The sequence below is a fragment of the Giraffa tippelskirchi genome, chromosome 13 (assembly GCF_054371585.1).
Source record: "Giraffa tippelskirchi isolate mGirTip1 chromosome 13, T2T-mGirTip1v1.2.pri, whole genome shotgun sequence".
NCBI lineage: Eukaryota > Metazoa > Chordata > Mammalia > Artiodactyla > Giraffidae > Giraffa > Giraffa tippelskirchi.
In genome coordinates, this window is record NC_137287.1 from 62,355,129 (window position 1) to 62,380,179 (window position 25,051).

Genomic DNA, 25,051 nt, shown 5'->3' on the forward strand with positions numbered 1-25,051 from the left:
AAACCTTGAAAATCTTTTTTTTTTTGGTGCAATGTATGTCATAGAAAAAGCCCTCATTATCTGAGCATAAAAAACTAATAAAATGGAATCCACTTCCAATGTGGAACACAATTTTCATATTAGTTAAATAAAAAAAAATTATTGGGGTTAGTAGATTTACAATGTTGTATTAGTTTCAGGTGTACAGCAAAATGAATGTGTTATATCTACTCTTATTTACCTTCTTTTCACACATAGGCTTCATATTAATTAAATTTTTTAGATTTTTTTGATTGGGATTTATCTAGAAAAATGAAACTAGATAGCATAAAAACTAAATTTTTTAAAATGTATATTAAGAAGGTTTAGATTAGGTCACATTATAATATGAATATTATATGCAGATATGCGGATATGCGTATTCATTATAATATGAATATTATATGCGGATATGCAGATATGCGGATGACACCACCCTTATGGCAGAAAGTGAAGAAGAACTAAAGAGCCTCTTGATGAAGGTGAAAGAGGAGAGTGAAAAAGTTGGCTTAAGGCTCAACGTTCAGAAAACTAAGATCATGGCATCTGGTCCCATCACTTCATGGGAAATAGATGGGAAAACAGTGGAAACAGTGTCAGACTTTATTTTTTTGGGCTCCAAAATCACTGCTGATGGTGATTGCAGCCATGAAATTAAAAGACGCTTACTCCTTGGAAGGAAGGTTATGGCCAACCTACATAGCATATTTAAAAGCAGAGACATTACTTTGCCAACAAAAGTACGTCTAGTCAAGGCTATGGTTTTTCCAGTGGTCATGTATGGATGTGAGAGTTGGACGGTGAAGAAAGCTGAGCGCCGAAGAATTGATGCTTTTGAATTGTGGTGTTGGAGAAGACTCTTGAGAGTCCCTTGGACTGCAAAGAGATCCAATCAATCCATCCTAAAAGAGATCAATCTTGGGTGTTCATTGGAAGGTCTGATGTTGAAGCTGAAACTCCACTACTTTGGCCACCTCATGTGAAGGGTTGACTCATTGGAAAAGACCCTAATGCTGGGAAGGATTGGGGGCGGGAGGAGAAGGGGACGACAGAGGATGAGATGGTTGGATGGCATCACCGACTCGATGGACATGGGTTTGGGTAGACTCCGGGAGTTGGTGATGGACAGAGAGGCCTGGCATGCTGCAATTCATGGGGCCGCAAAGAGTCGGACACGACTGAGCGACTGAACTGAACTGATAATGTGAACTATGTCTTTTTAAAAAATAATGTTGTTTATCTATTTTTGTCTGTGTTGGGTTTTCGTTGCTGCTTGCGCTTTCTCCAGCTTTGGTGAGCCAGGGCTACTGTTTGGTTGCAGTGTCTGGGCTTCTCATTGTAGAGGCTTCTTTTGTTGTGGAGCATGGGCTTCAGCATGCAAGGGCTTCAGTAGTTGTGGCTCCCAGGCTCTAGAGCACAGGCTTAATAGTTGTGGTGCACAGGCTTAGTTGCTCCGTGGCATGTGGGATCTTCCTGGATCAGGGATCAAACCTGTGTCTCTCCTGCACTGGCAGGCAGATTCTTTACCACTGAGCCACCAGGGAAGCCCTGAACTAAGTCTCAGAATAAACTCTAAGTAAATTATTTAACCTGAGGAGAGAGAGAACTTTTCTGACACAATTGTATAATCCTCTGCTGATTTTACACTCTGACCATAAAAAGTACTGTGCCCTAGTTTCATCAGTTTTCCCAAGGGCCTTTCTTAATCCTTTGATATTCAAATCATTCTTTTCTGAAGCCCCATCTTCATTACCCTTGTGGACTCTCTTCCATCTTCAACAGTCCAACCTGGGTGGACCTTCCCTGCTCCACAGCGCTGCCTGTGATGAGGACGGTTGTCCAATATTGTTTCCATGAAAACCCAGCTATTTTATGAGATTACAGTTTTGCCCCGTGCACATCTAAACCAGATGTGTATAACCTCAGACCATCAGATCCTTAATGACTTATGACCTTGGTGACTTAGATGGCAATGGAGACGTGGGCATGGAGCCGAAAGAGACATCATTGTGGTTGTGCATGGAGCTCCATCAGTGGCCCATTTTGGTTGTTGTTTCTCTAAATTATGTGATTTTGGAGTTAAGATAAAAATATTTGCCCATCCCAATTTGAAGTGGCGGGATGGAGGGAGAAGGGGAAAGAAAGAAAAAATTAGGCTTCCCAGGTGGCGCGAGTGGTAAATAATTTGATTACCAACGCAGGAGATATAAGAGATGTAGTTTCGATCCCTGGGTTGGGAAGATCCCCTGGAGAAGGAAACAATGCAGCCCACCCAGTATTCTTGCTTGGGAAATCCCATGGGCAGAGGAGCCTGGCGGGCTACAGTCCATGGGGTCGCAAAGAGCCGGACATGACCGATCGCTCACACATACAGAAGAGAATTCGCTTTTAACTGCCTTTCTCACTTCATCCCATTCAGCTCTTTCAATGTTCCATATTTCTCTGGAATAACATCCTTCCTCCTGTTTCAACCCCAAGTCTGTTAGCCACAGTTACTACCAGCCACTCTTTTCCCCAACCCCAAGCACTGGAGGAGAGAGCCTAGAAGGGCGTGGAAGATAAAAGTGCTTCTCTAAGAGACATTGGGCCCCTTAAACAATGAGTACATGGATTTAGGCCCTGAGAAAGGGTAGGAGGATTGCACCTTTAGTCCCCATCCCATAATTTAAATTCTCAGCACACCCCAGGGACCAAGGCGTAGCTCCCTGCAACTGCTGCTCTAATTACAGCCCTTCAGGGAATGCCGTCATGCTCCCTCCAACCTCCCTCTCCACCACCCCACCCACCGAATCACTGCTGCCCAGCCCAGGCCCGGAGCCACCACCTCCAATGCTCTGCCAAGGTCTAAACCAACATTAGATGACCATCCTTTCCAGAAGCACTGTCTTAAACCACTGTCTTGCGTCTGTAGGTTACACACTATCCAGAGTACAACAATCTCCGTTAATGAGATGAATCTACTTGTACTAACGTGAAAAGCTGCCCGAGATATATTAAGGGAACCAAAATGCGCAAAACTGTATCTATAATAGAACATTTTGCCAAAATATTGGTATTGACATATATATTAGTTCGTGGAACTGGACATTAAAACGAAAGATTCAATGACATCAACACTGTAGGTAGGATAGATGTCAGATACCACGTGGAGCCTGACACAGGTCACCCTGGAGGAATCTTCAAAGTAAATACAGAAAACTAGTTCTGGGACCCTTGAATCCTGGCACCCATTTTGAGAATATAAGCGAGTGGAGATGGAGGGTTTTGGGAGGGAGTGAATTTGAAGAGTTCTGCTACCGAGGCCAGGAATGGGGAAGTGCTGGAGCCCCTCGAGGATGGGCTCCTCCAGACCCTTGCAGAGCTGGGTTTGTGTCCCTCAGAGTTGGGGGACCTCATGGATTGGTGCCTGATTCATGCCTGACAAAGCAAAAGCGGCTTGTGGCAGGGCAGAGAGCAGAGGGCTGTTTTTGCGAAGTGACCACGCTCCCATGGACCTGTGTGTATGGACGTGTAAGGCATGGCTGTTTCTTGCAGATCCTGGTGAGAGAGCCAGTCTGCTGTCACTTAAAGTCCATTAATGTCCAAAAGGAGGGGTGGGAAGGGCCAGGGCCTCCATCACAGAGAGTCTGAGCCAGGAGTGGATCCTGAGACCTGAAACTGGGCAGGATCCAGTCGAAGCAGAGGCATTCTCTAGGCCTGAGGGCCTAGCAGGGGACCCACAAGATGACCCTGAAACACCCCGGGAAGGACGTGTTGACTCGAAGTGTTTTTTCCGCCTAATGTAGTAGCCAGCAGCTGAGTGGGGAGGTCCGCATCTCTCATCACTTGTGTTTCCCACCCTCGACTTGTCCAAGCCAGCGAGTGGAAAGAAAGTGAAGTCACTCAATCATGTCCGACTCTTTTGGAGAAAGAATGGAATTTTCCAGGCAACCCATGGAGTGGGTTGCCATTTCCTTCTCCAGGGGATCTTCCTGAACTAGGGATCGAACCCGGGTCTCCCGCATTGCTGGCAGACACTTTACCATCTGAGCCACCGTGAGGAGAAAAAAAAAAGAGAGAGAACCAGATGCACCATTTGCAGGAAAGGAAGTTATCTTCTTTGAACGAAGGCTGAATTGATGAACCAAATCTTGGACTGGATATCTAGTTTCTGATTTACTACTGTGTTTTCAGATTGCATGACAGTCTAGTTCCTAAAAACTGAGCAAGAAAATTGAGGAGACTGCCCAGCGTTTAGCCAGTGGCAGGGAAAATTTCCCCGCTGGATCAACTTTATGGGGCTTTGGAAACAAAAATACAACAGTGTTATTCTCACACCTCTTCGTTGTGCTTCATGGAAAGACTGGTTTCATAAACAAGGTAAGAGGTCCCAGAAGAGGACCCACCAGCTCTGGTTATCTCCAGCGGGGTGGGGACAGGAAGTTGTCCTCTTTTTCTCTTATCTGTTTCCACTGTCTGAATTATGGAAGCAGAGCACGGTGACTTTTGCAATCAGAAAAGCCGTGATGACGAATATGCCCATCTAAAATACTAGGGGGAAAAGTCATCTCCATGAGTGAAAAAAAATATGGCGAGAAAGAGAGCAAGTTGAAAAACAAAATAGCAATCATTGTAGCTAACATTTGTAGAGGCCATTCCATTTTCCAAAAGATTTTCATCTTAATGATCTCATTTGATTGTTTCAGCGACCCTGGAGATATGCATTTGAATTATTCACATTGTGCAGATGTAGAAACAGAAACAGTCATAATTGTTGGTTACTTTGCTTGGCCAACAACACTGCTAGTAATGAGAAGGCTCAAATTTAAGTCTCTGATGGTGAGTCCCATATTCCTCCTATTGCATAACATCAAGTGCTGCCCTGAAAGAATATTTAGTTGTCAGGAAGCATTCGCCCAGCCCACTCCCTGTGGAGGGTATGTGGTCCCCTGGTGCACATTTCACAATAAAGCCATGTTGGCATGGCCTGCATTAACAGTATTTTTCTGAATTATATTCCACTTTCCTCTTTAAAGAGGATCTCTATGTGTTTCCTCCCACCTTCAAACTGATATTCTTGCCGGATGCCTTGCCTGTCAATGACTCCATCATTTTTCCAGTATCACAGTCTCAAACTTCAGTTTTCCTTGATTTCTCCATCTCATTTTATTCCAAAGTTGGTCATTTTTAAGTCTTTTAGCGTCTCTCCTAGAGGAACTTAGATCTGTTCATAATCCATTTCCATGGATTGGACATCCCCCCTTGGTTCAGACGTTTAATTTCCTATATGGCTCACTGCCAGTTGTCCATTTTAAAAATTGCCCTTTTCTGGAAGCTTTGTCTGACCACTGAGGCTTCAGCCTGTGTGTTTCCATGGTAAACTACACTCTGTGTTATAATGGTCTTTTCACATTGATCTCTGGCTGTCTCCATCCCAAGAAGAAGGACATCCTTGAGGACAGTGATTACATCTTACCTTTTATCACTATTTATCATAGTGCTTGGCAAAATACTAATTCCCAATAAAAGTCACGTAGAGCCAGACATCCTGGAATGTGAAGTCAAGTGGGCCTTAGAAAGCATCACTACGAACAAAGCTAGTGGAGGTGATGGAATTCCAGTTGAGCTATTTCAAATCCTGAAAGATGATGCTGTGAAAGTGTTGCACTCGATATGCCAGCAAATTTGGAAAACTCAGCAGTGGCCACAGGATTGGAAGAGGTCAGTTTTCATTCCAATCCCTAAGAAAGGCAATGCCAAAGAATGCTCAAATTACTGCACAATTGTACTCATCTCACACGCTAGTAAAGTAACGCTCAAAATTCTCCAAGCCAGGCTTCAGCAATACGTGAACCGTGAACTTCCAGATGTTCAAGCTGGTTTTAGAAAAGGCAGAGGAACCAGAGATCAAATTGCCAACATCCAATGGATCATCGAAAAAGCAAGAGAGTTCCAGAAAAACATCTATTTCTGCTTTATTGACTATGCCAAAGCCTTTGACTGTGTGGATCACAATAAACTGTGGAAAATTCTGAAAGAGATGGGAATACCAGATCACCTGACCTGTCTCTTGAGAAGCCTGTATGCCTGTCAGGAAGCAACAGTCGAACTGGACATGGAACAACAGACTCGTTCCAAATAGGAAAAGGAGTACGTCAAGGCTGTATATTGTCACCCTGCTTATTTAACTTATATGCAGAGTACATCATGAGACACGCTGGGCTGGAAGAAACACAAGCTGGAATCAAGATTGCCGGGAGAAATATCAATAACCTCAGATATGCAGATGACACCACCCTTATGGCAGAAAGTGAAGAACTAAAGAGCCTCTTGATGAAAGTGAAAGAGGAGAGTGAAAAAGTTGGCTTAAAGCTCAACATTCAGAAAACTAAGATCATGGCATCTGATCCCATCACTTCATGGGAAATAGATGGGGAAACAGTGGAAACAGTGTCAGACTTTATTTTTGGGGGCTCCAAAATCACTGCTGATGGTGATTGCAGCCATGAAATTAAAAGACACTTACTCCTTGGAAGGAAGGTTATGGCCAACCTACATAGCATATTTAAAAGCAGAGACATTACTCTGCCAACAAAGGTCCATCTAGTCAAGGCTATGGTTTTTCCAGTGGTCATGTATGGATGTGAGAGTTGGACGGTGAAGAAAGCTGAGCGCCGAAGAACTGATGCTTTTGAACTGTGGTGTTGGAGAGGACGCTTGAGAGTCCCTTGGACTGCAAGGAGATCCAATCAATCCATCCTAAAAGAGATCAGTTCATTGGTTGTTCATTGGAAGGACTGATGTTGAAGCTGAAACTCCACTACTTTGGCCACCTCATGCGAAGGGTTGACTCATTGGAAAAGACCCTAATGCTGGGAAGGATTGGGGGCAGGAGGAGAAGGGGATGACAGAGGATGAGATGGTTGGGTGGCATCACCGACTTGATGGACATGAGTTTGAGTGAACTCCGGGAGTCGGTGATGGACAGGGAGGCCTGGCGTGCTGCAATTCATGGGGTTGCAAAGAGTCGGACACAACTGAGCGACTGAACTGAACTGAATAAAAGTTGAATGAGTGAATGAGTAAATTTTTTACAAAGGGACATCTTTGAAGCACATGAACTCTGGGTGTCACAAGTGGGAAAAAGAGTGCTGGGTGTCAGAGGGAGAGAGACAGCCACGTTGTACCACCGCATGTAGGATCTTTCCAGTCCAGGGATTGAACCCATGTCTCTTGCATTGGCAGGCAGCCTCTTAACCATTGGACTACCAAGGAAGTCCTAAAAAAGAGACTTTGGTATAAAAGGCCCCTAATACACATTTTCACCCTTTACCTCCAGCCACTCACTTCCAAGAATCCTCCACTTCCATAAGGCCTGTCTGCTCATCACTGCATTGCCCAAAGCCTGGATCATCCTGCTTCTTGCTCAGTGGGACTCCCTTCCTGAAGTTCCGGGGAGCCACCCTCAGGATGCTGGCAGGAATGTCTCCACGCTATCTCTGAGCTGAGCAGAGACCCAGGGCCACAAAGGTTGGCTTGCCTCGGTGAACTTCCCCATCCGGAACAAGTTGGTAGCCTCTGCTGAGATGCTGAGCAGATGACATTCCAAAGCAGAGAGAGCGAGATTTGAAATTGAACTCCTAGCTTAGCAGAGTAGTAACCTGACAGAGGAGGGAGGGTGACTCAGCCACCTCATGTCAGGGGCAGAGGAGCAGCTGGGCTGGGTGTGCACTGGTCCAGCACACTTGCATTACTGCCTAGAACACCAGCACCCGGGTGCTGGATTTTATCACAGAGCAGCCTTGCTGCCACGTGGCTCCTTCTGACATGAGCAGGTCTGGCTTTGTGGAAGGAAGACTTCCCTTCATCAGCTGGGTGAGGGTGGGGGTAGAGGTGGGGAACTTTGTGTGAGGGTGGAGGAGGGGGGCTTTGGGTGTGTCTCAGGAGGGGTAACCCAGGTTGGCCCACTGCCCAGGAGCCCTCGGCGAAGGTCCTGCATGGTTGGTTGTTTTTTTAATGTTGATTAATTTGGCCGCATCGGGTCTTAGTTGTGGCATGTGGGCTTAGTTGCCCCTGGACATGTGGGATCTTAGTTCCCTAACCAGAGATTGAACCCACGTCCCCTGCATTGCAAGGTGGATTCTTATCCACTGGACCACTGGGGAAGTCCTGCCGCATGGTTAATTCCACCACGGTGACTGCAATTAAAGCTTCCCTGTCACCCAGCCTCATTGTTTCAAGACTTGAGAATTTCAGACATCTGATCTTGACAAGGTCGAGAAAAAGTATATTGTTCCAATGATCAACCACAATGCATTTTTTCCCTTCTTTTCTGAATGAAGCTGCTCAGCCACATTTGCTAAAAAAAACAATCTTTAAATGCTGATTCATATCCCCTGACCCGAAGTCCTTTAGAGCTGAGATTTATCTAAGCATTGGTGCGAGGCTTTATGTGAACTCATTTCATCCTTTTCCTTTTAATCATCAAAGGTTAAGTGTCCTCTGGGCGAGGAGAATTTCTCTTCTTAAGTAGTGATTACAATCATTTCCTTGATCTATTCCCCTTCCCGCCTCACTTTCTCAAAGTCTTGGAGTAAAAATAAAAAACAAACAATGACTTCAGTACTGTGCTTCTAGGAGAGCCACGCCCACCTTGGAGAGAAGACAGAGTGGTCCTCCCAGCTGGAAATCCCAATTCAGACTAGGAGTCTCACTTCCTATGCCTCTGGACTCCTCCAGCTTAGAAGGCCAGCACTCTAGGCCTTGCTGGAGAACTTGACCCAGGACTTTGCTCTCAAAGATTCAGCTGAAAGAACCTCAGGTGGAGACACCTCTCCACACCACTGGCTGCTCCCATCGGCCTCGGGTCAAGTGGCCCCTGGGAAGTAGGCAGCTCAGACTGCTTTGCTTGACTCTCCTGCAGATCTGTCTCCAATAGCTCAGTTGGTAAAGAATCCGCCTTCAATGTAGGAGACCCTGGTTCTATTCCTGGGTCTGGAAGATCTGCTGGAGAAGGGATAGGCTGTCCACTCCAGTATTCTTGGGCTTCTCTTGTGGCTTAGCTGGTAAAGCTGCCTGCAATGTGGGAGACCTGGGCTCGATTCCTGGGTTGGGACAATCCTCTGGAGAAGGGAAAGGTTACCCACTCTAGTATTCCGGCCTGGAGAATTCCATGGACTGTGCAGTCCATGGGGTCACAAAGAGTTGGACACGACTGAGCGACTTTCCCTTTCTTACAGATCTGTCTCCAATCAGTTCAGTTCAGTCGCTCAGTCGTGTCCGACTCCTTGCAACCCCATGAATTGCAGCACACCAGGCCTCTCTGTCCATCACCAACTCCCGGAGTCTAGCCAAACCCATGACCATTGAGTTGGTTATGCCATCCAACCATCTCATCCTCTGTCATCCCCTTCTCCTCCCGCCCCCAATCCTTCCCAGCATTAGGGTCTTTTCCAATGAGTCAACCCTTCGCATGAGGTGGCCAAAGTAGTGGAGTTGCAGCTTCAACATCAGACCTTCCAATGAACACCCAGGATTGATCTCTTTTAGGATGGATTGATTGGATCTCCTTGCAGTCCAAGGGACTCTCAAGCGTCCTCTCCAACACCACAGTTCAAAAGCATCAATTCTTCGGCGCTCAGCTTTCTTCACCGTCCAACTCTCACATCCATACATGACCACTGGAAAAACCATAGCCTTGACTAGACGTACTTTTGTTGGCAAAGTAATGTCTCTGCTTTTAAATATGCTATGTAGGTTGACCATAACCTTCCTTCCAAGGAGTAAGCGTCTTTTAATTTCATGGCTGCAATCACCATCAGCAGTGATTTTGGAGCCCCCAAAAATAAAGTCTGACACTGTTTCCACTGTTTCCCCATCTATTTCCCATGAAGTGATGGGATCAGATGCCATGATCTTAGATTTCTGAATGTTGAGCTTTAAGCCAACTTTTTCACTCTCCTCTTTCACTTTCATCAAGAGGCTCTTTAGTTCTTCACTTTCTGCCATAAGGGTGGTGTCATCTGCATATCTGAGGTTATTGATATTTCTCCCGGCAATCTTGATTCCAGCTTGTGTTTCTTCCAGCCCAGCGTGTCTCATGATGTACTCTGCATATAAGTTAAATAAGCAGGGTGACAATATACAGCCTTGATGTACTCCTTTTCCTATTTGGAACGAGTCTGTTGTTCCATGTCCAGTTCGACTGTTGCTTCCTGACAGGCATACAGGCTTCTCAAGAGACAGGTCAGATGGCCTGGTATTCCCATCTCTTTCAGAATTTTCCACAGTTTATTGTGATCCACACAGTCAAAGGCTTTGGCATAGTCAATAAAGCAGAAATAGATGTTTTTCTGGAACTCTCTTGCTTTTTCGATGATCCATTGGATGTTGGCAATTTGATCTCTGGTTCCTCTGCCTTTTCTAAAACCAGCTTGAACATCTGGAAGTTCACGGTTCACGTATTGCTGAAGCCTGGCTTGGAGAATTTTGAGCGTTACTTTACTAGCGTGTGAGATGAGTACAATTGTGCAGTAATTTGAGCATTCTTTGGCATTGCCTTTCTTTGGGATTGGAACGAAGACTGACCTCTTCCAGTCCTGTGGCCACTGCTAAGTTTTCCAAATTTGCTGGCATATCGAGTGCAACACTTTCACAGCATCATCTTTCAGGATTTGAAATAGCTCAACTGGAATTCCATCACCTCCACTAGCTTTGTTCGTAGTGATGCTTTCTAAGGCCCACTTGACTTCACATTCCAGGATGTCTGGCTCTAGGTGAGTGATCACACCATCGTGATTATCTGGGTCATGAAGATCTTTTTTGTACAGTTCTTCTGTGTATTCTTGCCACCTTTTCTTAATATCTTCTGCTTCTGTTAGGTCCATACCATTTCTGTCCTTTATCGAGCCTATCTTTGCATGAAATGTTCCTTTGGTATCTCTAATTTTCTTGAAGAGATCTCTAATCTTTCCCAATCTGTTGTTTTCCTCTATTTCCTTGCACTGATCGCTGAGGAAGGCTTTCTTATCTCTCCTTGCTATTCTTTGGAACTCTGCATTCAGATGGGAATATCTTTCCTTTTCTCCTTTGCTTTTCACTTCTCTTCTCTTCCCAGCTATCTGTAAGGCCTCCTCAGATAGCCATTTTGCTTTTTTGCATTTCTTTTCCATGGGGATTTTCTTGATCCCTGTCTCCTGTACAATGTCACAAACCTCTGTCCATAGTTCATCAGGCACTCTGTCTATCAGGTCTAGTCCCTTAAATCTATTTGTCACTTCCACTGTATACTCATAAGGGATTTGATCTAGGTCATACCTGTCTCCAATAGCTGGGTTTTAACATCACCAGTGGTGCCGCCTTAACTCTGCTCCATGTGCTGCTGGGCTGGCCTTTGAGGACTTGATTGACAAGCTCCCTTGTTGTTAGCCTTTGGTGCATGGGAAGCAGAGAGGCATTTGATGATGGAACCATGGCTCTTGAGTGGTGGATCACGATGCTGGATGGATGGATAGAAGGATGCAGGAGATGGCTTTCTGTAAGGAACTTGGATCTCTTCCTGCACACTGAGGTTGGGTGACATGGGGGCATCTAGAAGTGGTTTTCCAAGCAAGGCAGTGGGGCTGACACGGCTTATGGGCATTTCTGGGGACTGACATAGGACAGCAAGAATACGGTAGATACTCTGGTGACTACTGATGGACTGGTTGAGGGCAACCTGGACTATTTTGAAGGGAGGACTTGGATGCCCATGGTTGGGTATGAAAGTCAACACCACCCCATCAGAAATCACAAGCTGGTGAGTCAGGTGCCTTTTGGATTACACCAGCCTCTAGGGTAAAGACACAAGGGATGCGAGGGAAAAGATGGGCCCACCTCATCCCATGAGATTTTCTTCTGATTGGAACCAGGTCAATCCATGTACTTTTCATGTCTGATGATGAGGGATCATTAAGGCTCCTCCTGTCTCTTGTTCTTTTCCTTTTCTTTCATTGACTTATTACTCTCAGCCATACAATTCATATGAGCTCAAGCTTCATTAGAAAAATCACTGTTTTTAGACTTTCATTTAATGTTGCACAACAGAGACAATCTGAGGAGTCTAAGTGCCATTCTTTTTTTTTTTTTTTTGGCTGTGACTCGGCTTTGGATCTTAGTTTGCCGACCAGGGATTGAACCCGGGTTACCTGCAGTGGAAGTGTGGAGTCTTAATCAAAGGACCACCAGGGAAGTCCCTTATGTGCCATTCTAATTTCCCTCAATCTTTGCATTCTATCCTAAACAGCTTTACTATTACAATATTTGTACATATGTTAAGAAGCCATCTTTCCCCCATTCTTCTGTATTCATTCACTCATTCATCACACTTAGAAACTAGTGTGCAGATAGCCTTGGGAGAACAATTCTGGGGAAGTGCTCGAATAGTACCACCTCTGCCCTCAGAGAGGGCACTTAACAGTGCATGTGGCTTCCAGCCATTAGCAGTTTCATCCTGTAGAGCTTTGCTGTCCAATCTGGCAGCCACCAGCCACATGCAGCCACTGAGCTCTCACAAGGTCAGACATGTGCTGGTTACTGTCTTTGACGGATGAGTGAATGCATGAATGAATGAATATGGAGGACTGGTTCAAAGGAAGATGTGCTGTATGTTTAAACTATGCACAGGGTCATGAAGAATTAGTAGGCAAAAACATGTATGAAAAATAGTGGTTAGTAGACATTTGGTTCTGTCCAAAACTTTCACAGGACATTTGGTCTACACCAAAAGGTTCTCGATATTTGGTCACTTTTGGCCCTGCCCAAAACATCCATGGAGACATTTGGTCCATGTCAGAAGGTCCTTGATATTTGGTCCTGTCCCAAACCATCTGGCATGGATCAAATATGCCCATGATGTTTTCTGTGCGTGCGTGCTACATTGATTCAGTCCTGTCCGACTCTTTGCAACCCTATCGACTGTAGCCTGCCAGGCTCCTCTGTCCATGGGATTCTCCAAGCAAGAATACTGGAGTGGGTTGCCGTGCCCTCCTCCAGGGGATCTTCCTGACCCAGGGCTTGAACCTGTGTCTCTTATGTCTCCTGCATTGGCAGGCATGTTCTTTACCACTAGTGCCACCTGGGAAGCCCTCATGATGTTTTGGACAGGACCAAGTGTCCTGCAAGGAAAACATTCATTAGTATTTTTTAAAAGTTGACTATATGTTGAAATGATAATAGGATATAGTGGGTTGAATAAAATATATTATTGAAATTAATTTCATCTGTGGCTACTGCTGCTGCTGCTGCTAAGTCGCTTTAGTTGTGTCCGACTCTGTGCAACCCCATAGACGGCAGCCCACCAGGCTCCGCCATCCCTGGGATTCTCCAGACAAGAATACTGGAATGGGTTGCCGTTTCCTTCTCCAGTGCATGAAAGGGAAAAGGGAAAGTGAAATCGCTCAGTCGTGTCCAACTCCTAGCTACCCCATGGACTGAAGCCTGCCAGGCTCCTCCGTCCATGGGATTTTCCAGGCAAAAGAGTACCGGAGTGGGGTGCCATTGCCTTCTCCGTCTGTGGCTACTAGAAGATTTAAAGTTAGGAATATGGTTTGATTGATGTTTCTCTTGGACAGTTTCATTCTAGATGGCCTGCTTCTACCCCCTTCACTTTCCTCTCTCCCAGGAAGGAGCATTTCCTCTAGGTACCATCATCATCTCCCTATGTAGCACCTCTCATATCCTAGTGGCTGCCTATTCATGTCTGACACCGTTTCCAGTGTCAGAACCTCTTGAAGGAGGAACTTTCATACCCAGCCCACAGTGCTGTGCTTGTTATAAAATAGACAGACAATAATTAATTGGTGAATACTGATCAATTGCTCCTATTAGAATAAACTTGTGTGAGGCAAGGCATTTATGATTGTTAATGTGGTCTTAAGTACATGGAAACATTTCAGAGATAATTTCTAAAATACATATGAATTTTAAAAATTCCTGGAAATATTTTATTCCTAATTATTAAAACTTTTAAGGGTATGATGTTAGGTAATTCAATACTGTTCCTACACACATGGGGTGTGTATTTATTTCACAGTGTACATGAATGCTGCTAGATAGAGTTGAATTTATGGTCCATGTGGTCATACCTGCCCGTTTACAAAATAGGTACAAACCCCAGCTAGATTCTAATTAATTTTCATAATTCTCTAATGTTTTCAAAACCAATTGAAATCAATCAATTATAAAAGAGAAGTATAAGTTAGGTAAGAGTCATAATTTTTTTAACCAAAATAAGCACAATTTAAGACAGTAAACACACTAGATAATATTTACTTAACATTTGACCCTTAACTTTGATGAGTTTGCTTCTCAGGGGCCTGGGTTTGCTTTTATGCTCATCTCAGGTCAGAAGCAATATGGTCAAACTGAACATTTTGTAGATGTGAACGCAGCTTGGCCCTAATGCATCTTTATGGTTAGACGTTAGATAAGTGTATTAGTGAAAACAGATTCATTATTTGTGAGAAAATTTTATGAATTTGACTCAAGACACAAAAGTGTCTGGTATCTAAAATTAACACAGCATTAATTTTTCATCAGTTATTAATATAGAGGGCATCACTGTATCTAGATAAACTAGGTAGACTTAAATAAAGACTTAAAGTTTTATCTGGTTAGTTAAGTCACATTGTAATTATTAATTTTATGATATTTTTGAAAAGCTGTCTAAACTTATTAATGATTTAATAATGGAAGGAATTGATGAATGTAAAATGGTACAGGAGTACTTGGATGCTGTCTCTTTTCTGAATTCAGGCCTCCCTCCCCAGTTCGGCTGTAAACATTTTGCTGGCTTGAATTTGTAATGTCTTGAATTACAGTTGTTGGAGTAGCTATCTTATTTTAAAATCTATATTTTTCTTACTTAAAAAAAATTCTGCTTTCCACATGGAAGTTCTCTAACTGCGTGTGGGATCAAATTAAGGGAAGTGAGTACAGGCTTGATTGAAGGTCATGAGTCCTGCCAGACACCAAACAGCTGTATCACCAATCCAGCAATTTCTCTGAGTCTTGGACTCCTCTCCCAGACTATCCCTCCCCCTCAGCATCCTCCTTTGCTATCTGGTCCTGACTTTGTTAACCTTCACCCACATCATGAAGTATGCGTGTGTGCTCAGTCCTTTAGTCGTGTCTGACTCTTTGTGACCCCATGAACTGTAGCCTGCCAGGCTCTTCTGTCCATGGAATTTTCCAGGCAAGAATACTGAAGCCAGTTGCCATTCCCTTCTCCAGGGGATCTTCCAGACACAGGGATCAAACCTGTCTCCAGCACTGGCAGGTGGATTCTTCACCACTGCGCCACCTGGGAAGCCCTACATTACTGTAACTGGACTCTACTAAAATACACACTCCCACATGGCAGCATGCACTAAGTATCTTAACACATTATTTTAATCTTAATAATTTATCTCATAATTTATGGAGATCATCAGCCCCACTTTTCAGCAAATAAAACTGAGGCTGGAGAGAGATTGAGTGGCATGTCTAAAGCACAAGTAAATGGTACAATTACTATTTCTACCTACATCCCAGCATTGTCTGGTGTCCTTTGGCTACTCCTGAACTTGCCTTTCAACCAGAACTATTTTGAGAAAGCCCCACTCTAAACAAGTATACTCCTCTCTCCCCAAAGCATTAAAACAGAGACAACATCTATAATTATCAGTAATTGTTGTTGTGGATCCAAGTATTAATACAGAAGCAAGGAGACCTCTGCAAGATTTGTTGTTGTCGCTGTCACAAACTTAATTATTGGGTAGAAATGTTGAAGGTTGCCTCTAAACAGAAGACGAGTAAGAGAGCATTTCCCATGAATGCATGGCAGGAAACTTGGGCTCTCTTTCTGGGTCATCCTCTAGCTTTTTCTGGGTGGCCTTGGGCTAGTGATTTCAACACTCCTTAGCATCCTGGGGTAAGATGGGATGATGACACATGCTGCCTACTTATTGCACTGCTTTGCCAGGATAATTGATTGTAATGGTCAAGGGCTGCAGAGGAGTGGAAGTACCTTGTGTATGACAAACCGCACTATACCTGGGGCAGTGGAAAGTGCAGGGATCCAAAAAGCAGATTAACCTGTCTTGTTTCCTTAGTTTAAAAACGGAGGTGGACGGTCACCAATTATACCTGCTGAAGTTCTCCTCGAGCCCACGGAGCTGTTGATCACTTTCACAAGCCCTAGAGATGCTGGCAAAAATGAATCCACTATCGTTTGGGACAGACCTGGGCCGGCGATGACTCTTTGTTGACACTTGCATTCTCTGAACAGAGAGACACACAGTTGACAGTAACACTGAGATTCCTGCCATAACAGAGAGGAGCCTCAGTTACTTTTCTTGACGTGGTGTCGGTTCCTCTATTAACTGTCGCGGGTCTCCACGCAGGTGACTCCGTGCGGCGCTGCTTTCTTCCCCAGGGCTGCGGTGGCCTTCCTAGTCCATTGTTCCTAACTTTGCGTTCAGATTGCTTGGGTTGCAGAATTCTAAGAAATAAAACGATGCAAATTGCTGATGTCGGAGTTGCACACGACGAAGCGGGTGGGTCACAGGAGCTTCAAGGTAAGTGGTGGCCTGGGGAGAAAGGCCTCCCCGCAGAGCAGCCCCCTCACTCCTGGCCTCCGGAGGCGGGGTGGGGGGGTCAGGAGTTGCGGGGATCGGGCGGGAGCCCACCCCAGACCTCTGGGGTAGTGTGGAGTCAGCCGAGATTCCGCCTGGGCCCCTCCAGCGCCAGGAGGGGGATCCACAGCGACAAAGGAAGGGGGGTGCGGGAGGCGGGGGCCGGGGGCTGCGGCGCCCAGGCTGGGGGCGGCGGAGGAGGGAGGCCGCCCCGCGCCCCGCGCCAGGTCTCCGTGTGTGCAGTGTGTTGTGGGCCGGCCGCGCCCCTCCCCTCCCCTCCCTCCCGTCTGGTCCCTTCTCCTCCCTCCTCGTCCCTCCCCTCCTCTCCCCTCCCCTCGCCTCCTCCCCGTCCCTCCCCTCGCTGCCGTCCCCTCCCCCGCGGCCCGGAGCGAGCGCCGCGCCAGCGCCACACGGCCCGGCCGCCGAGCGCGACGACACACACCGAACAGGTGGCCGGAGGCTGCGGCGCCGCGCGGGCACAGGCGGGCGAGCCCGGGGCCAGGCCGGGCTAGGCGCGGCGAGGGCGGCAGGCCGGGCATGCAAGCCGATCGGGCCCCTGGCCGCGGCCCCTAGCCTCGCGCCCCGCGCCCCGCGCCGCGCGCCCCGCGTGCAGTCGCCTCGGCCCAGGGCGCTCCGGCCCCTCCGGCCGCGGTCACCGAGGGGCGCGGGCCGGCCCGCGGCGGCGGCGGCGGCGGCGGCATGAAAGTGACCGTGTGCTTCGGGAGGACCCGGGTGGTCGTGCCGTGCGGGGACGGCCACATGAAAGTTTTCAGCCTCATCCAGCAAGCGGTGACCCGCTACCGGAAGGCCATCGCCAAGGTGAGGGGCCAGGGGTGCGGGCGGGGGCGGGCGGGCGGCCGAGGGGGCGGAGGAGGGGAGGAGGAGCGGGAGGAGGGAAGGCGCCGGGATCAATATGGCGCTTCCTGGAAGGGGAGGCGGCGGCGGAGGCGGGGAGAGGGAGCGCGCGGCGGCCGGCCCGGCCTGCGCCCCCGGCCCGGGCTGCGGGCCGCAAACTTCCCCGCGCCCGGCCCCCGCGTCCCGGCCCCCGCGCTTCGGCCCCCGCTGTTCCTTCGGGGCCCGGCCGCCAGCGCCCCGAGCCTCCGGGGAGCCGAGCCCGAGCCGCGGCGGGGCGTGCGGAGCCTGCTCCCGGCCGCGGGCTGCGGCCCCGGCTCCCCGCCCTGGGCCGCGGGCGGAGGCCGGGCGAGGGAACTTTTCCTGCTGGAGCGGAGTTCGCCCCGCGCGCGGGGAGAGTGGCTTGCTGGTGCCTCTGCGCCCCCCGCCGGGCGGTGGGGGGAGCCCCTCCTGCGTGCCCTGCCGGGCGGGGGTCCCGGGGCGGGTGGGGGCGCGGCCCCGGGAGCGACCAGCTCCAGCTGGCTCCCGGTCGTCGCTGGAGCCGAGCACTTCGGAGACCGAGAGGCCCGGGAGCACAGTTGGCTCCTGGGAGGAGCACAGTCTCGAGATGGGTCACCGAATTCCGAGTGTTCCTGCCGGCACCTCGCCGTGGACCGGTCTGCACCGAGCTCCCTGCGGAGCCCGGGCCGCGCCCCGGCCTGGAGTGGAGTGGATTTCCCTTTTCCCCGTGGAATGATAACATTGTCTCCACTTCCCTGCATTCCTCTACAATGTGTCAGAAGTGAAAAGGCTTTTTGTTAAATTGTTTTATCGTCTGTGTCTGTTTGACAACAGCTCACGCCTCCCAAGTTTCTCTCAGGCACCTGAGGATATTTCCTTTGCGCCAGAGGAACGTTGGTTGGAAAGCACAGTCACTTTCAGAATTCCCGTTTTGTCCCCGATCTTGGAGTGGTTTGGGCCCTGTGGGTCTGGGGACCACAGAGGAAAAAATTTTTTTACAATCCTGTTTTGAGGAGAGAGGAAAATTAGCACACGTTTGGCCTTTTAAAGATAATCTTGGGGATATTTAAGAACCTGACACAGTGATGGAAGATGCTGACTTTACTTCAGGGCTCTAAAATGTTCCTTACAGTTGGTTGAACTTTTATTGAAAATCAAATAAAATTAGTGGAAATTGGGCACCTGCTTATTTTGAATCACTGTCAACCTCTGAACCTACCTCGAGCATTTTAAAGGATTGTTTATGGATGACAGTTTGTGATCTAAATGTTCGGTACCAATAATCAGATTGCACATGTACTCAGGAAACCAACAAAATAAACCGTGAGAGGAAAGAGAATAATATATACTTTGCAGTGTGCCCAGGTTGCCGAGTACAGAGGAGTGATGGACGTTTCTTGGCTTACATGCTTAAAATGGACCTGCTTAACATTAGTCATTTACATGCTTAAAGATTAACATGCTTAACATTAGTCATATTTCATTATGCACACGATGCATGTGGGTGGAACAGCTTGTTTGGGAGATACAAATGTAGTTGTTTGGGTCATTTGTATGCTCCACAGAAATTCTTCAGCATTTTCTGTGACTGAGGCATTGTTCTGGGTGCTGGACATCTGTGAGATCCACTGGCAGCTTGTGGAAATTGGACTGTGAGACTCAAGGAGAGAGGCTACACAGTCCTGCAAGTGAGGGTGGCCAGCCTTTGGACTGGCCAGTTACAGTGCAGTGGGGAGAAGACAGGCCTCTGGGGTTTTGAGTAGATGGAGTTGAGAGGCCTTGGTGAGAGAGCTGGACTTTGTCTTTAGGTATCAGTGGTGGTGGTTTTGCAATGACTGGGGAGCATGAAGAAGGAAGCATAGGTTTCTGCAGGGCACCTGGGAAGGCACCCAAGAGAAGGAGCATCAGAGCTGAGTTTTGAAGAGTAGGCATGAGACTGATTACTTTTCCTGGTGGAGATGGAAGGAAGGAAGGATCATGCTCAGAGAGTGACGGTATTATTGGAGTTGGATATAAAGGACTCAGAGATGATTCAGGGGCTTCCAAAATTGTTTAAATTCTCTTTAAGTGCAATTCACAGTTCAGCAGGTAAATTTTAAAATGGGCTTTGTGGTCTACAAAGTTCAGTCATCGGATCACAAGACTGTTGACTCTCCAATGTTGCAAGAGCTGGAGTTTCTTCCAGGTCCGTTTGTATTTTTTTCCTCTTAAATGATTAGGTAATGGCTAAGATGAAACTCTACTGGCTCTTTCCATTTTGCCCACCTCCTTTAAAATGGTTATGAAGCAAACACTTATTAACACTTGTTTTAACTTTTATCCTCTTATCTCTTCCTTACCCCTTACTGTTAATAGAACAAGATAAATTTTGTATGAAGAACTGGTAACTGGGTAGCTGTAGAGTGGTGTTTGGTTGCTAGGTGACATATGCCATGCCAAACTCCCATCTGGTGGGGAAAAATGGGGCAAGATCATGTTTATGGCTTTGTATAAAAACCAGCTAAGCTGGAAAAAGAAAGAAAGAAATTAAGAAAAGGAACAGGAAAGAGAATGATCCCAAGCCACTAAGACTATCTCTGCAGTGAGCATTTTGTGGTGTGGTGGGGCTAATTTTTGGCATTATATTTAAGCTGTTTTCAGGTTAAACAAATATGTTTTTCTGGGCAGTGGAGTGGTGTGACTTAATACCAGAAGTGTCCTCAATAAGCAGATATTTGAAGGCTTAGTTATTCATAGCACTTTTCTTCCCCCTCCAGTTAAAAACTGTTTTTCTGTTTATGATTTCTGATGGGTGAAAATGGGTTGGCTGTTCTTCCCCATCCACCCATCCTCATCCAGACCATCTCTGAGGAGGGTGCCCTGCTAGACATGGAGGGCCATGTCATGTGGACTGTTCTGCTCCTACCTGTGGCCTGACTCATCCATGGTCCCCGATGGACACAGTGTGCAGAGCACCAACTGCCTGGACTCTGTAATGTGGTGACTTGGCTTCTCAGGGCTTTGCCTGCTCTTTCTTTATTCTCAGTGGATCAGGGCTAGCCTGAGACTTCCCATTTTTTTCTGATGTGCACCTCAACTCTGGTTAGCAGGAAAAAAATCTCCATTCTTTTTTTTCTAATTGTTTATTTGTTGAAGGGCTACTGTGTGCAAAATGTCATGCTCTATGAAGAAATGTAAGGCTGAATTCTTGCTCTCAAGAAGAATGTAATCTGGGAAACAGGGTGAATATATTAAACTATAAACAACAGTAGGGAATAACATTAATTAGCAACAGGGTGGTACATACAGAGAGTAGTTGCTTCTGGATTTCAGAGATGGAAGTGGTCATTATAGCCTCAGGGTAGCAATCTCCTGGAATCACTGGGGTTTGCATATACTAGGCTTAGTCAGTGGGAAGGCTGGCCTGGATTTAGGATAGCACTTCCTGACTGGGTAGTGGGGTGACCCCCAAAACCACCTGCCTGGCCCAGCCAGGTGTCCTGGTTTGATAGGTGTTCAATGGGTCCAGGCATGTGAATCTGGAGTGTGTTGGCTGCCATGCTGAGAGGTGAAAGAGAGGGCATTGCAGGTAAGCATCAGGACTAGTTTGGCTCCTGTGCTGCCGTCCTGTCAGATGGTGGGTCAGGACCAAGCTGAGGAGGACCGGGAATGCCAGGATGAGACCCCGAGGCTTTGTACAGTCTGATGGTTGGGGCGGACTAAAGTGTTCGGGTAGGACTAGTTCCCTTCTAGGCAGAGGACCAGGATCACCTTCAGTGCACAGAAACACTGCTGATTGCTTAGGACTAATGAATGGAAGACAGAAGTGAGAGAGGGGAGTGACTGAAACCTCTTATCTCCCCTCTGCCCCACCCCCAGACCTCTTTTAGGGGTTGAGGGGGAGCTTTGGATTGAGTTTGGAGACCTGGGTTTTTTCACCATTTAACCTTGGGCAGACCAGCCCTATGGATGAGACCACCTCATTTCCTCATCTCTTGAACAGGTTCCTCCCCTGCAGGGTTCCTCTGAGTACTGAGGGGTGATGAATGGGCAGCTGCTCAGCTCTGCATCTGGATCCCTAATTGGTTTTACTCACCAAATGGTTTTACTGCCTGCGAGACTTTCCTGAGTAGTCTGCTAGTCCTGTTTGGGTTTTTCCTCTTTGCTTAGGAAGACAGTATGTAATTTAATTAAAGAATAGGTAGGAATGTTAATATTTGCCTAAGCAACACCACAATCAGAAGAGCAAATTGTTTATGTGTTTGTAAAGTAGAGAATGTAAAAACTGCAGATGTTACAGCTTTACTCTGGGTTGACTTCTGGGCCTCCAGTTTTATTTGGGGGAGCACTGCTTCTGTTCCTGGAGAAGGCAATGGCACCCCACTCCAGTACTCTTGCCTGGAAAATCCCATGGACAGAGGAACCTGGTAGGCTGCAGTCCATGGGGTCGCTAAGAGTCGGATACGACTGAGCGACTTCACTTTCACTTTTCCCTTTCATGCACTGGAGAAGGAAACGGCAACCCACTCCAGTATTCTTGCCTGGAGAATCCCAGGGACGGCGGAGCCTGGTGGGCTGCCGTCTATGGGGTTGCACAGAGTCGGACACGACTGAAGTGACTTAGCAGCAGCAGCTTCTGTCCCTTGAGCATGGAAACCTTACGAGTTATTTAATAGCAATTTATTTGTGGCTCAGCTGGTAAAGAATCCACTTGCAATGCGGGAGACCTGGGCTCGATCCCTGGATTGGGAAGAAGATCCCCTGGCCAGTATTCTGGCCTGGAGAAAAGAGTTGGACACGACTGAGCAACTTTCACTTTCAGTTGTTGGTATAAAAAAAAACACAAACATAAATTTATGGGCAGTAACTTTTGAAAATATACTTTCCTTTTTTGGGGGCGGAGAGGACTGTTGATTACCAAAACCATGTAAATCACGGTTTGTATGAAGAATCTTGTGGTTGGTGTGTGATTTCTTGTGGACAGATGGATGACTGCATGTTGTTACACATTCACAAGTTTATTGAAACTTTTAGGAAAATAGATTGTTGCAGAGTTTGAATGACCGTATTTTTGAATAGTGAAATGAAATATGTTTTATTATTTTGTTAACGTTTTCTCATCTTCCTCTTCAAAAAGAAAAAAAGAAGAAACATGTCTGAAAGGTTGATCTTTCTAAAATACACATCTCCATGTACTCTTATGCTTAAGGACCCCATTATCAGTTTTCCCCAGAGGGCAGGTCCTGCCACCTGTCCCCCCCCTGCATCTTCCACCCCAGACCCTCCCACTTCATCCCTACCCATTTGGCCTTGCTTGCACTTTCTTGCCTTTGCTCTGGCATTTTCCGTTTCTCCCGCCTAGATGACTTGCTTGCTTCACATCTGCTCCTCTCTTGAGCCTCAGCTCAGCTCAGACTGGCCCTGCACCCAAGGCTGCTTGAGGTTCTCCCTGCTTCCCACAGCTCCTGTACTGACCTGGAGGAATGTGCTTTGTTGTGGGTGCTTCGGGGTGTTTGTTTTGGAATAGAACTGTGCCTCTTCTCCTCCAGGTGAGGTGCTTGAAGGTGATGGTTCTGCCTCAGTCTTACTGATATCTGCCACGTAGTCATCTTACAAGCTGAGTAGGTGCAAAATTGAGAATAAATACGTGGAATGTATTCTCACACAAAAAGTGCACTTTTGCTTGGAAGACTGTATGATTTTGAAGACTTTAAAGTTTGGTATGTTTGGCAATTTGGGACAAAGGGATTGATTTAGTGTGGTTTTGAGTTACCTGGAAGTTATTCTTCTGTGTCATTTGTTTTCAAGGAGTTTGGTCCGTTTTTCAGCCAGAGCAGAGCAATCATCTTGGGGTTTGCTTTGGGCCTGTTTCAAGGCTGGCGGCCAGGGCAGTGCAGGAATCTGGCCCCAAGACACACCTGTGCTGGGTCTGGCGCTTCTAATTCTGTCAGTTGGGATCCATGGGTAAGTGCCAGGAGTAAGCGGAAATGTTTAGGATCTGAGATTCACAGGGAGAATCTGGCAACACGAGGTGCTTCTTGGCTTGTGAATGTGGTGAGTTGGGCACGGGAGGTAACCTGTGTATGTCAAAGCCCCACATGCGCAGAATCTCCATCTGTGCTAGAAGGTTTGTTCAAGCCTAGAGGTGGATGCAGGTGGGTGGTGGTGAACACTTGGAAGATGACCCGAGCCCTCTGCCCTTTTTCAGGGATGGAAAGAAACACATACGATTGGTCTAGGAAAGTGCTTTCCCCAAGTGGAGGTGCTTTTCTGTAGGGTAGAGGTGGGCAGCCCACACAGGCGACTTTTCTCCCACTTGGCCACTCATGCAGCAGTCCGAGGTGCCACCAAGGTCAATGGCAGTAGAACAGGGCTCAGAAAATTTATGCATTTTACCAATTTTTGGTATCTTTTCTGTTTTACATGGAAAAGAGAAAAATCTTAATAAAAAGAAATGCAAAGTTCTATGATCATAGTAGGAAGGTGATTGTTTTTTGTCTTATAGTCATTATTTTATCCCATTGAAAAATTTTTTCCATTTGGAAGGATTATGTAAAAATGCTTTTCCTTCATGGCTCTGTCTTCCTGTATCTGACCTTCCATCTTTATGTGTTCCTGCCATTAAATATTACTTTTGTTTATTCTTTTCTCCTCCATCAACTAATATTGGAACTTAGAAATACAATTTCCAGCTTCTTTCCAAATGACTTGAAATGTGAATTATTTAGTTTTTCTCTCTCAATAATAGCTTATACACACACATGAGACATTGAAAACACATCTATAGAAAAAATATGTACATGAATGTTTATGACATGATTCATAACAGCCAAAAAATAGAACAAGTCATCAACAGAAGAAAATGTGGTATATCTATACATTAGAATATTATTAAGCTGTAGAGATGACTGAAGCTATGATGCATGCCTCACTAGAGATGCACCTTGCAAACAATATGCTACATAAAGGAAGCCAGTCATAAAGGTCCACCTACTATATGAGTAACCTGTATGCAGGTCAGGAAGCAACAGTTAGAACTGGACATGGAACAACAGACTGGTTCCAAATAGGAAAAGGAGTACGTCAAGGCTGTATATTGTCACCCTGCTTATTTAACTTATATGCAGAGTACATCATGAGAAACGCTGGGCTGGAAGAAACACAAGCTGGAATCCAGATTGCTGGGAGAAATATCAATAACCTCAGATATGCAGATGACACCACCCTTATGGCAGAAAGTGAAGAAGAACTAAAGAGCCTCTTGATGAAAGTGAAAGAGAGTGAAAAAGTTGGCTTAAAGCTCAACGTTCAGAAAACTAAGATCATGGCATCTGGTCCCATCACTTCACGGGAAATAGATGGGGAAACAGTGGAAACAGTGTCAGACTTTATTTTTTGGGGCTCCAAAATCACTGCTGATGGTGATTGCAGCCATGAAATTAAAAGACGCTTACTCCTTGGAAGGAAGGTTATGGCCAACCTACATAGCATATTTAAAAGCAGAGACATTACTTTGCCAACAAAAGTCCGTCTAGTCTAGGCTATGGTTTTTCCAGTGGTCATGTATGGAT

General features: G+C 46.5%; 1 protein-coding gene and 1 pseudogene across 25 annotated transcripts in view; one reads left to right on the forward strand and one right to left on the reverse strand.

Moving 5' to 3' along the window:
- LOC145531547 (ferritin light chain pseudogene) overlaps window positions 1–16,893 on the reverse strand; it is a 35,266-nt pseudogene extending 18,373 nt beyond the window's left edge. Inside the window, exon 1 of the transcript XR_014072517.1 lies at window positions 16,162–16,893. The product of XR_014072517.1 is annotated as a ferritin light chain pseudogene (transcript). The remainder of the gene's footprint in view (window positions 1–16,161) is intronic.
- The window catches only part of PARD3 (par-3 family cell polarity regulator), a 598,386-nt gene that overhangs the window by 18,063 nt on the left and 555,272 nt on the right, over window positions 1–25,051 (forward strand). For 20 of the 24 annotated variants that reach the window (XM_081554371.1, XM_081554384.1, XM_081554369.1 and 17 more), the window contains exon 1: window positions 17,028–17,468. The exons of 1 other annotated variant lie outside the window; for it this stretch is intronic. In XM_081554371.1, coding sequence (XP_081410497.1) covers window positions 17,349–17,468 — 120 coding nt within the window. In that variant the 5' untranslated portion in view covers window positions 17,028–17,348. Of the gene's footprint in view, window positions 1–17,027; window positions 17,469–25,051 lie in introns of those variants that run through there. 3 more of the 24 variants (XM_081554389.1, XM_081554388.1, XM_081554386.1) reach the window with 2 other exon arrangements.